This window comes from Erythranthe guttata, chromosome 13 (genome assembly GCF_056151865.1).
Source record: "Erythranthe guttata isolate IM_541 chromosome 13, IM_541, whole genome shotgun sequence".
Lineage (NCBI taxonomy): Eukaryota > Viridiplantae > Streptophyta > Magnoliopsida > Lamiales > Phrymaceae > Erythranthe > Erythranthe guttata.
The window spans coordinates 16,039,371-16,051,137 of record NC_142545.1 but is presented as its reverse complement, the minus strand read 5'-3'; the positions used below and the strand labels follow the sequence as shown (position 1 = coordinate 16,051,137).

General features: G+C 36.9%; 3 protein-coding genes across 3 annotated transcripts; 1 reads left to right on the top strand and 2 right to left on the bottom strand.

The window, feature by feature from the left end:
* Positions 1–1,949: 1,949 nt before the first annotated feature.
* Positions 1,950–6,621, bottom strand: LOC105968620 (G-type lectin S-receptor-like serine/threonine-protein kinase B120). The gene is made up of 7 exons (XM_012993251.2): positions 4,415–6,621; positions 3,648–3,758; positions 3,333–3,541; positions 3,026–3,236; positions 2,708–2,945; positions 2,465–2,612; positions 1,950–2,361 (listed from the first exon to the last, which is right to left on the bottom strand). The coding sequence occupies exons 1-7, from the start codon at positions 5,742–5,744 to the stop codon at positions 2,050–2,052; spliced, it is 2,559 nt and encodes an 852-aa protein (XP_012848705.2). The 5' UTR covers positions 5,745–6,621; the 3' UTR covers positions 1,950–2,049.
* Positions 6,622–8,363: 1,742 nt separating this feature from the next.
* On the top strand, positions 8,364–8,933 carry LOC105968624 (calcium-binding protein PBP1). The gene has a single exon (XM_012993256.2). The coding sequence runs from the start codon at positions 8,455–8,457 to the stop codon at positions 8,776–8,778; it is 324 nt and encodes a 107-aa protein (XP_012848710.2). The 5' UTR covers positions 8,364–8,454; the 3' UTR covers positions 8,779–8,933.
* LOC105968622 (putative metal-nicotianamine transporter YSL7) lies at positions 8,900–11,673 on the bottom strand. Its single transcript, XM_012993254.2, has 4 exons — positions 10,883–11,673; positions 10,664–10,761; positions 10,248–10,572; positions 8,900–10,138 (listed from the first exon to the last, which is right to left on the bottom strand). The coding sequence occupies exons 1-4, from the start codon at positions 11,420–11,422 to the stop codon at positions 9,056–9,058; spliced, it is 2,046 nt and encodes a 681-aa protein (XP_012848708.2). The 5' UTR covers positions 11,423–11,673; the 3' UTR covers positions 8,900–9,055.
* Between the last annotated feature and the right edge of the window lie 94 nt (positions 11,674–11,767).

The following is an 11,767-nucleotide window of genomic DNA, read 5'->3' as shown; positions in this document are numbered from 1 at the left end:
TGAGAAATTTCAATATAGAGTTTTATTTTTCTAAGACATAATGTTGGGTAAATTACGAAAAACTCCCTGAACTTAGGTAAATTATGAAAAATACCCCTACCCATCCATAATTACCAGATTATCTATGATGTTTCTCTTCGTCTTACATCGATCCCCTTATGAAGTGATTTTTCACGGAATCTTTTCAAGTCAAGGAATTATTCCCGAAAAAATACCGATTTTACCCTTGCAGACATGACATTTCTTTATGCTACTCTTTGAAAACAAAAATTACGCTTAGAGGGGAATCGATAACAATAAAAAGTTGTAGAGATATTATTTAAGAAGAATAAAAATTTCGTGTAAAATGATCCTAAGATAGATAGGGACATTTTTCATAATTTAACCTAAGTTTAGGGAATTTTCGTAATTATCCTAGAATGTTTTTGCTGACCGGAGTGTTAATTTTGAAGAACTACTTTTAGATACAAAAAGGCAAACACGAATTATTACACAAAAAGGCTATTCAAACATAGGAACCTACAAAAAGATAAATACAAGTTAAGCATACTAATTGGATGGTAAGGCTAGCTGTAATTAATCAGATGATTGTAATTTAAAGTATATTCCAATTGTTCAATAGTCTTTGGGTCCATCTACAATTTTGAGATAAAAGAGAACTCTTTATCTTAATTTATTACGAAATTATATATTCATCGGAGATATTTAGTTCTTACAAGAGTTGTGGTTAAATTTATGTTGGTTGGTTCAATTTTAACAACTAATTAAACGAGGCCTCTTCGTTTGCGATTCAAATTAAGTTCGATGGAAAATATAATAAGGCTTCATTTGATAGGCCAATTAACTTTAATAAGACTTCATTTATGATTGGATCCTATGATTTATTGTTGGTCGCAACATAATTAACTGTATAATTGTATGTAAAATAACAAATATAACCTTTTATGTAGTAAATATGACAATTATGCATTGTATTGTTATAGATAATATAATGGTAATTAATTCAATAAAACGTTATTAATTCTATCAATATTGAGGGTGCAAAGAAAGGACCTAAAGTTGTTTGACCACACTTCCACTATTGTAAAATGTCCCGAGTTGAATATATAAAAGAACCAAGAATTAAATGCAGGTGTGAATAGAATTAATAATATTGTCAAATGCTATCTATCTATGTTCATAGTTTGTTCACATTTTCATAGAGTAATTAATTAATTAATAATTAGCATCAATAAATATTTAAATGTTCATTAATATGGATCGGAGTTTACATATTAATATTGGATTAAAAAACCGTCGAATTCTTGCTTGGTTTTGTTGTACCTAATCTTTGAGGTCAGAATAATTGACATACAAATTGTCATAGCTTTGACATTGGCCTGTAATTGTAAATAAGAAGATAAGGTTTAATTTCCATATAAAAAATAATAATAATAAATTAATAAAAAAAACAGATGATTAATGTCATGGTAATCATTGTTTATTGGATTTATTCTGCTCCAAAATATTCAACGGATCATACTAATCAATATTATATATAAAATAAGAACGACCAACCCATATTGATCCACGGTCGTAAAAAAATAAATATTTTTTAGTTTAATTGTGCAGCCATTTTCTTTGTATGTTCATCCCATGACTTAAATCTATAATTTCATACTATTATTTTCGTTCCGACATAAATAAAAAAATAAAATAAAATTAATTTCATGGTAGTTGGTCCGAGTCAAAGGATCAACTCGTTAACAAAATTCACCAATTTAAAAGTCTGTTTAATAAGCTTATCCGTGATTGGTTGAACTAGTCTAACATATTTAGCTTCTTTTTTTTTGTTTGACTATTTGAGAAAATATATTTCCATTATTTAGCATTCTTTGGTCAGATAAACATGATTAAAGTGGTTTACGTCGTTCTCCTATGATTTCTAAACTATTATACGAGAGTTTATATTTACCCAGACAGAGCTGTAATATTCTTCACTCGTTAATATTTTTCAAGATTTAAATACAAAGAATCATGACTATGTAATAAATGAAGAAATAAAAAGAATCATCTACCAAGAATGACACTGATTGTGACATTGTTTGAGGAAACAATATCTTGATTATTCTCATTCCACATATCCCCATCTAAATTATGTCTCATTGATGTAAAAGTCGGCTGTCTAGGCATCGGCAAGCCTGAGTTCTCGCTCTCCAGCATCAGTATGACAGCTGGCATATTCGGCCGATGGCCTGCCACATCTTGCACACACAGCATGCCCACGTGTATGCATCTCAGTACTTGCTCCCGTGAACAAGAATTCAAGATTAATGGATCGACCAACTCGATTGCTCTGCCACTATCCCAAAGATTCCACGCCTGTAATTAAAGCATTTCAAAAAATATTAAGTTCTTGATTTTGAAGGTTCGTTTTTTATGGGACATGGGAGAAATTATGCTTTTTTTTTTTTTGTAGACTTACATATGCAATGATGTTTGAGTAATCTGTCGAGCGGAAGCTAGTGTTTCTTCGCCCCGTTATAATCTCCAATAGCAATACACCAAAGCTGTACACATCTGACTTGAGAGAAAACAGTCCTTCCATAGCATACTCGGGCGCCATATAACCACTGTTAGTTCATTAGCACAATAAATTTAGTGACGCAACGAAAAAAAATGTTACTTTTTTATAATTATTAGAATGAGTTATAATATTTATACTTACTATGTGCCTACGACCCTGTTTGTGTTCGCTTCGTTTTGGTTCCCTCCGAATATTCTTGCCATGCCAAAATCTGAAATCTTAGGGTTCATTTCTTCATCCAATAGAATGTTGCTAGCTTTTAGATCCCTGTGGATTATTCTTAGCCTCGAGTCTCGATGCAGATACAGAAGCCCTCTTGCAATTCCTTCGATTATGGTGAACCGCTTACTCCAGTCTAGTTGGGCTTTTTTATCAGGATCTATAACAAACGGTGTTCAAATGTAAGAACGAAATGCAACGGAAAATTAAGACATAGAAACAAATATGTAAATGACTAACCAAAAAGATACGAATCGAGGCTTTTATTGGGCATATACTCGTAAATCAGCATTTTTTCTTCTCCCTGAATGCAGCAGCCCAACAGTCGAACAAGATTCCTGTGTTGTAGTTTAGCAATTAGCATAATTTCATTCTTGAACTCTTCTACACCCTGACCAGATTTTCTTGACAGCCTCTTTATAGCTATTTCTTGCCCACATGGCAGTGTGCCCTGTCGATTATTTAATTAAGAAAAACAAATTAGCAGATGAAAAAATTATGACATGGCTACGAAAACCCAGTGTCCTTGTCTGAAAAACTTTCTTACCTTGTAAACAGGGCCAAATCCACCCTGTCCAAGTTTATTCTCATCGGAGAAGTTATTTGTAGCTGCAACCACAGAGTTGAAGGTGTAAATCGGTAGTTCAGTTCCATTTGGCTGCTCGCTTTCCACACCAAAGTCGCATGGTCCAGAAATATCTGTCGAACATTCTCCACTCGGATCCACTTTCGGAATTTCGTTTCGCCTTAAGATATCTGCAGGAAAAAAAAATTGGAATGTTTAATTGTAGAATTGTACCAAAGTTATGTAAATGTAGATAGTTAATTACTGACAAATGCTTTCAGTAAAATTATTTATTACCTTTGCATTTCGACTTGCGCTTGAACAGAAACCAAACCGAGACACCGACAAGGAATATTCCAGCGACAACAGCTGTTATGACTATAACTTTGATTACACGAGCACGGTTACCTATTAGAGTAGTCACAATTGAAAATTAGAAACAATACCATGTTGTAATTTAGATCTTACTAAGGAACATTTTTTTATTTCCCATAAGCCAAACGTAACTAAACTAATGTGCTTATGCTAATACTCGTTAAATGTAATCAATAACTTTGAGCCAACTAAACAAATCTAGAGAGCTTACTATATTTTTGTATATTACGTAAGCTGATGCAGAAAATGACAATATTATACTAATACGTGTTGTCGATTGACAAGGGTGCTAATTAGTTATTTTAAAGACTTGAGCAAATTAAATATACTCCTGGTGATGGTTTATTTATTTACTAAAGGCACGAAATTGAGCTTCAATGTTTATAAAATATATTGCAGGCTAGTTGCCGAAAACGAAAGAGTTAGGCCAACTGCCAATGGTGTGCTGACCAAAAAAAAAGTCGGGCAAACTAACAAACATACACATAATAATAAAAAATAAAACATAAAAAATAAAAACAATGTGTCATCAAACAACAACATATTAGAAAAACATCAGTTCTACCTGCTCCTCATACTTATCCTAATGACAGTAATTTAACAATATGCAGCAATGTAATAATCCACCATTTATTTTCATATTAAAAAACGAGAAAAAAAAACGAAAAGAAACGAAGCATCAATCATACCGAATTCGGAACGAGCAAGGCGAATGAACAAAGTGCGCCCATCTTGCCCAAATTGTTGAACATCAACCAATTCCCGGTTCCATATCATACAGTTTATTCCACTAACAAAAGCATACGCAGTGCACGAACAATTCTTCAAGCACCTCTCACGACAATCTTCAGCGTCTATATTTCCCACATAATCGACAAAATCTGGCAATTTTACATTATCAACGTTCACAAAACCATCATTTGCCTCCACGCTGTTATTCTTATCGGCACACTGTAATTCCGTTTTCCGAACACAACCACCTGACCAATTCCCTCTACTCCACGCATCGTTATCCTTCGGCACGAACCCTTTCACGCAACTGCATTTTGGCACATTTATCTCGTTGCATCTACCAAAAGCCCCACAATGGTTATAACTATCGCATTCCTCAACAGGATGCGATTGTAGAACACTCCACTCTCGACGACTATCGATCCACCTTTCTTGCTTCTCAACTCCGTCCCAATTTATCTGGAATTTAACCAAATCGGAGCTATTCAAAAGCGTATATATAAAATACAAGCCACCGTCGCCCTCGTTTAATAGTTTAAAACCTTGTAGATAAACAGCTCTCATTCCTTGAACACCTATGAATATGAATCCATTCCAATGCCCAGTTCTCCACTTTCGATTTCGCCCTTCCCATATCACTATCTGAGGCGATCCACGTGGATCGACGCCCATGGTATAATTTCCCGGTGAAGGGTCGGTAGCACTTTTCCAGGAAGTGAAAACACGTTTCTCTCCTTGTTCGATGTTCATGTGGACTTCCATGTTCGGGAGAAACGTGTCCGTTGGATGATCGAAGCTCTGCCATAGTAGCCTGTTTGAATTCGAATTCAAATTCGAATTCGAATTCGAATTGTCACTCCCACCACGTAGAACGAGATTGCCTGTCTCCGTGAGAACAGCGGTGGAATTATTATTACCTGACGGAACTGTGACGTTGCTGGACCATATTACTCGGCCGTCGCCGTTTGTAATTATTAAATTACCGTCGTTGCCAATCGTTAGAACCCCGCCGTTATCTGAGATTGGGGTTTCTCTATTCGCCACCCACACGACTAATTGATCGGGAACTCTGTAGTACCAAATTCCGACGTACCGGAAATCCGAATCTCTAGGGCTGAAGAAGCCCAACGCGAATTTATCTCCGGCGGAGATGATAGTTTCCCCATCTCTGATCGAGTCACCAACTTGAATTCTATCGGCAGCCGAAATGAAGACTGAAAAATAATTGCCGGCAATCAAAAAACACCAAAGGAATAAATATCTGTGACAACTGAATTCAGAACCCATTTCTGGAAAATTTGAAGTTTTTTTACAGAAATTCAACAGTGGAGGGCTGCTGTGGATTTGCTGGGGTTTTAATGTAGAGATGAGAAGATTGAAATTGAGGACTGCGAATCCTCTTTTATTGAAGATTCTTCTTTGACCAGAAGAAAAGCCCAACGGATTATAACAGAGTAAATACAATACACTGTTTCTGCTAAAACGACAACACACACAAAACAATTGACAAAAGGTTTGGAATTTTTAGGTTGATGAGGAGAATTGAAAAACCACAAGTTTGAAAACGTGTTCAAAAGAACACAAATACTATAAAGTAATCAATCACCACAGTGAAAAAATTGCAGGGGGAGAAAGGAAAACATGCGGTGGTTTCCGATTACACCTGATTGGGGGGCGGCGCGCTGACAGTGACGTCACCGGCCGAAAGAGAAACGTTGGCTTGGCTCCACCCACCACCCGGTTGCCATTTTTTTTTTTTTTTTTTTTTTTGATTGGTTCAGTTGATTTTGTAGTGTAATTGTGAATCGGATATGAACTCCATAAAATAAAGTTTGGTAAATCAGCAATCTAGATTTTTTATTTAATAGTGCACCTACTTTGTAGTTAATTTTCTTCAAAGGTTAAATTAATTACATTTTTTGGTGTCTTTGTGAAAGATAAAAGCTTTTAGAAACAACTTATTTAACTTTTTTTTATTCATAATCTGTTTTCAGATGCTTGCAAAATCAACAATTGAATAAAGATTAAATAAAATTTAAAATAAATAAATAAATAAGTTGATATTTTTATTCTACTAGGGTTTAAAGGCATAATTTATTCCTTTTGAGAAAGACATGTCAACTGAAAATTCAAATTAGCGCCTGAAAAATTGACTGCCTTAAACAATAAACCCCCAACTTAGCACGATAACCACAAAATAATTAACATGAATTTCTACTTAGGATGAGGAAGCCATTACAGCTAAGTATTTAAATATTTTATTTATACTAATCACTAATGTGAATATTAAAATAATATAAATATATTCGAAGGCATAAATATGTTTTCCTTGCAATAAAAGACGAAATCTCTTGCCTTCAGGGGCCCCATCCCTTGGCCCGACAAGGATTGATGGAGGAATGTAAATTATGGTAATTCAACGGCCCGTTAAGGTACCGGACTCGGACCTGGTGCCCACAATGAACCAATCTCATTGGAGTTGAAATTCCCACGGCTGCCTGGATTCGATCCTAGAATCTTGCACCAACTTACCACCTCCGGAACCAGTTGAGCTACACCCATGCGGGCATAAATATGTTTTCCTTGATATAATAATTGGATATGTATTAATAAATAAAATTATATATGCAAGTGTAATAATAATTAGGAGCCTTTTTAGTAACTGAAAAGTATATTTGATGGAAGCACAGTATTAAATATTTCATTTCTTCTTTTGGAATGAGAATATAATTGTGTGGCAACCAGCTCACTCAAGAAGTATTATAAACATAGTAGTATATTAGATGATTCATGATTGAGTTGGTAGCTATCTCTCTCATAAGTGTTTGTTATGATTAGGGGATCAGAACTGTAATGAAAATTTGGATTTATGGAGATTCCGATTACATAATTTCAGATTTTAGATTAATATTTCTCATTCCAATTTCAGAAATTCCCACTCTCTATTTTCATTTCCGGTTTTTTTTCTGATTTTTTGGAATTGAATTGACCTGATGAAGACCTTCCAATACTCAAATTAGCAACAATTGATGGGCTAGCTAACTAATAAGCCAAAAAAGTTATAAGGACAATAACAATTAATCGCATCGTTTTGATTTAAATATTTTGAATGTATTATATATTACTCCCTCTGTTCTACAATAACTGTCTCTTTTTTAAAATTATTTTGTTCCATATTATCTGTCACTTTAGATTTCCAATACTGCATTAAATGCATGTTTCCTGTTTTAACCTTATTAATTCAACTATAAGTATTAACTCTCTCTTATCACATCATTAAATAATCAAGGTCATTTTAGTCTTTCTAATATATTTTACCTAAAATTAAGACGCATTTATTGAGTTTCTTAATCTTTGTGCAAAGCCAAAAACGACAGTTAATAGGGAACGGAGGGAGTACCATTTATAAATCTTTGAAAAGTAGTTGTGGATCTGTTGGAATTTTATGGACTTTAATGAACGACCCTTCATGAAATGGCCGAATTTCTTATAGTGGATCGGCCCATTGGGTTGTCTAGTTAAACCGTAATGGATCCATTAAAAATATTTACTAAATAGCCCATATCATAAAATCGGTTTAATTTGACTTTAATTTAAAAAAAAAAAAAAAATGTATTAAAAGCAGTTACGGGTGTTGAAAAAACTGGTTCAATCTTTAACAACTCCATTTGCTTAAGTATAAGAAACGAAAATGCTTGGCACGATCACTGCTCCGTATTCTCCATTTTCCTTTCTCTGCAACTTCCGCGAAGCTAACAAACAACCTATGAATATTATTATTAATTATTATTATAACAGAATCCTCCGTCTGAACTGTACTTTGGCTGGCATCCTTTCTCACCTTCGACTCTTTCTTACGCGAAATTTCCCTCCTTCACACATACACATTATACATACACTGTGTAGGTGTATATATATAATAGATGGCACCCAATTTCTATCTCATTCTTCATCAATAACATCATCGGATTGATTTGATCCAAGAAATTAATTAATCATGGGTAAGGCAAAAGTAAAGGACGACGTCGTTGTTTTCGAGGATTATTTTCCGGCGATGGTGGAGAAATTGGGCGCCGACGGGTTCATTCACGAGCTGTGTAAAGGTTTTCGTCTGCTCATGGATTCCGAAAAGGGATTAATCACATTAGATAGCTTGAAGAAAAATTCCGCCGTTTTAGGGTTGAACGACGACGAGCAGCTCCGGTGTATGTTGACCGAAGGAGATTTGGACGGCGACGGTTGCCTCAATCAGATGGAATTTTGTGTTCTCATGTTCAGATTAAGCCCTCATCTCATCAACACAGCTGCTCATCTTCTTTAATCTTTAATTAATTCTTCATATATATATATACATGATCAACGTTTTTGTTCTTATATTCGTAAAATGAGCTCGTGTTCGAGCTTTTGTTGACTCATGAGCTGGTTTAGCTCGTTTATGTGAATTATGTAGTAAAATGACATTTATACCCCTCTTCATTCATATAAAAGTTCAAAAACATTCAAAAAGCTATTCAAAATAGTAACCAAAATCATAAAATTTAAAAAAAAAGAAAAAAAAAACTAACTAAATAAAAACAAACTAATTCTAAACTAGCCACCTAACCTAAAAAAGCATCAACTCTCTTGTTTGCCGAGGCAGACAAAAACTTCATGCAAATCGGAGCCTGTACGCCGGACAAAGCCAATACAGCCGCCGGAATTCCCCACAAAGAGTCACCGCAGATCAGACCCGAAGCAACCGCCGGAGCAAACTCCTTAGCGCCATTCCTGTTCTTCATCTCCCAAATGAACAAGATCAAGCTCCCAATACACATATCGACCGCAAAATACGCTCCGAGGTAAAACGGAATCGCCATGCACATAGGGCTCGGCACGAACCTGTAAACCCTGTACTTAGTCTCGTACCTCTTCAACAGCTCCGTCGCAATATTAATAACCACCGCCCCGATAAAAAACACAATCACGAGCGTCATGCAGTTCTTGGGGAGCGTGGAGAAGCCCTCGACCCCCAAGAGGGCAATCCCACGGTACATCAAGGCATAGGGTGCAGGGTAAGAGCCCTGTGGGTCACCCACACTGTACGCTTTGTAGAAAATCCAAAACACCAAAGGCGACATGAAGCACCCTAACGCGGTCCCTAGTACTTGTCCGACGAACATCGACCTAGGCGAAGATAGGGTTAGATACCCCGTCTTGAAATCCTGCATCAAATCTGAAGCCGTTGAGACAATGCTCATCATCACACCGCACGAGGCGAGTCCAGCGAGGACCCCACCTTGATCCATACCGACCCACGAGCTGAAAACGAGGATTGCTATTTTGCCGTAGTTTGAGGCTAAAGACCAGTCGGTTAGCCCGCATCCATATGCATTACAGAAGGCAAGAATCGGGGCGATTATGTAGGCTACTAAAATTTGATACCATTTCAATTGATGGAATATCAACGGGATTACAATGATAGATACAATCGCCAGCAAAACGTAACCGCCCATAGCAACTTTGTTTGGAATTTGGTCTTTCAAGAAAAACTCCGTTCGCTTCTTCTCGTCATAGTCCTGGTCAACGCCCGTCGCCTCGTTTGTAGATTCCTTGTGCTGGAAGAAACTCCTTGCTGTCACTGCCAGCATGTAGACCACATGGTATAGGCCGTCACCGAGCATCATTGCAATAGCAAGGAAAACCTGTGTCCATATAAGTGCAAAGTTATTCAAGAGTCACCTAAGTAAAAAAAAAATCATTTTTTTCTATATATGTATGTTATAATAAGTAGGGTTGATTTGATTTACGTACCCGGTAACCTTGGATACCGTGAAGACTGCTTGCCGGTAGTTCAGCGCTGTACCAGTCGCCTTTCTTGGACTCGATTACGGGCCATAGTATACCCCACGATAAGATAGCTCCGATAAGTAGGGAAACATTAACCATGTAAGGGCATATCATACCTACACCGACGTAAGTGGCCGAAAAATCGAAGTAGAATCGTTTGTTGAAAGCTCCGAGTCCGAATGTCGGGAAGCTGCTAAAGCCACATCCATCTGCAGCACTGAAGAACCATTGGAAACACGCCCAAAGGAAGCTACCCACAAAGGATTTGAATAGTACCCATACTTTTTTCCTGTTTGCAATGAATTAGGGTTATAAATTAAATAAATAAAAAAATAACCATGTAATAATTAATCAAGAAGATGAAGATTTAGTTACAATACTTGGCTACTTTAGCTCCTTTGGGAGTATGGAAGCTGTTGATAAGGTATGCTGTAGCGGTCCCGCTTGGATATGTTAGTTTGTATTTCAAGATCATCACCTGGAAATTAATTAATTCAATTAATTAGTTAGTTTTTACATCCAATTTTTTTTTTAATTAAATTAATTAATGGAACTAAATTAAACCCTAGAAAAAAAATTGGTTGAAAAATGAAACAAACCTTTCTTAGGGGGACTATCGAGAAAAGACCGAGGAAGCTGACGGTGAAAAGATACGCCATCATCCATCCAATAGAGAGTTGCTTGATGTTCATCGGGGTGTTTCCGGTGTCGGCCTGAGCGGCGGTGATTGGGCTCATTCCGAGTAGGTAACTGGCGGTGCCGCTGCTGAAGGCGATGCCGGAGGAGGCAACAACACACGTCTGAATAACGGTGTTCTCCTGTCTGGTGAAAGGCTGTTTTAAGTAGCCGGCTTTTTCCATCAGAACCGTCCATCCCTTAACCATGGCGAAGCCGAGAAGTCCGGCGGCCACGTTTAGGGAGGGGATTACTCCGGTGGAGAGATTCAGTTTGCAGACGATGACGTTGAATACGGCGCTCAGTATAACGCTGACCACGACTGACCTAATTGTGATCTGGTTCCTCCACGACGGCACCGCCATCTCCTCGAACTCCTTCTCCAGCGACGCCGGATCGGGGGCGGCGCCGCCGCCGCCGCTATCGACGAGTGCCGCGTCGTCGTGCTTATCTTCTGTCGCCATTATACTGAGTGTGTTTATTATGAAGAGCTGTATATGTGTGTATGTATATATGATGCCGTATATATATAGGGCTGAAAACAAGAGAACTTTCACGAGAAGGAGAAACAAGTTGTGTAGAAGAAGGATTGGGATTAGTGTTTACAGTAGAGAGAGAGAGAGAGAGAGAGAAAGAGAGAGAGAGAGAAAGTTGAGGTGAGAGACGTTTGTTTGGAGAATATTAAAGAATCCCGATGCATGAGGAGTTTCTGTTCGTCCCGAATTCCGTTTTTTTATTATTTATTTTTTTATTTATTATTGTAATTATTTTCACATGTTTGGGCCAGGATAATTTTTAGTTTATTTGAT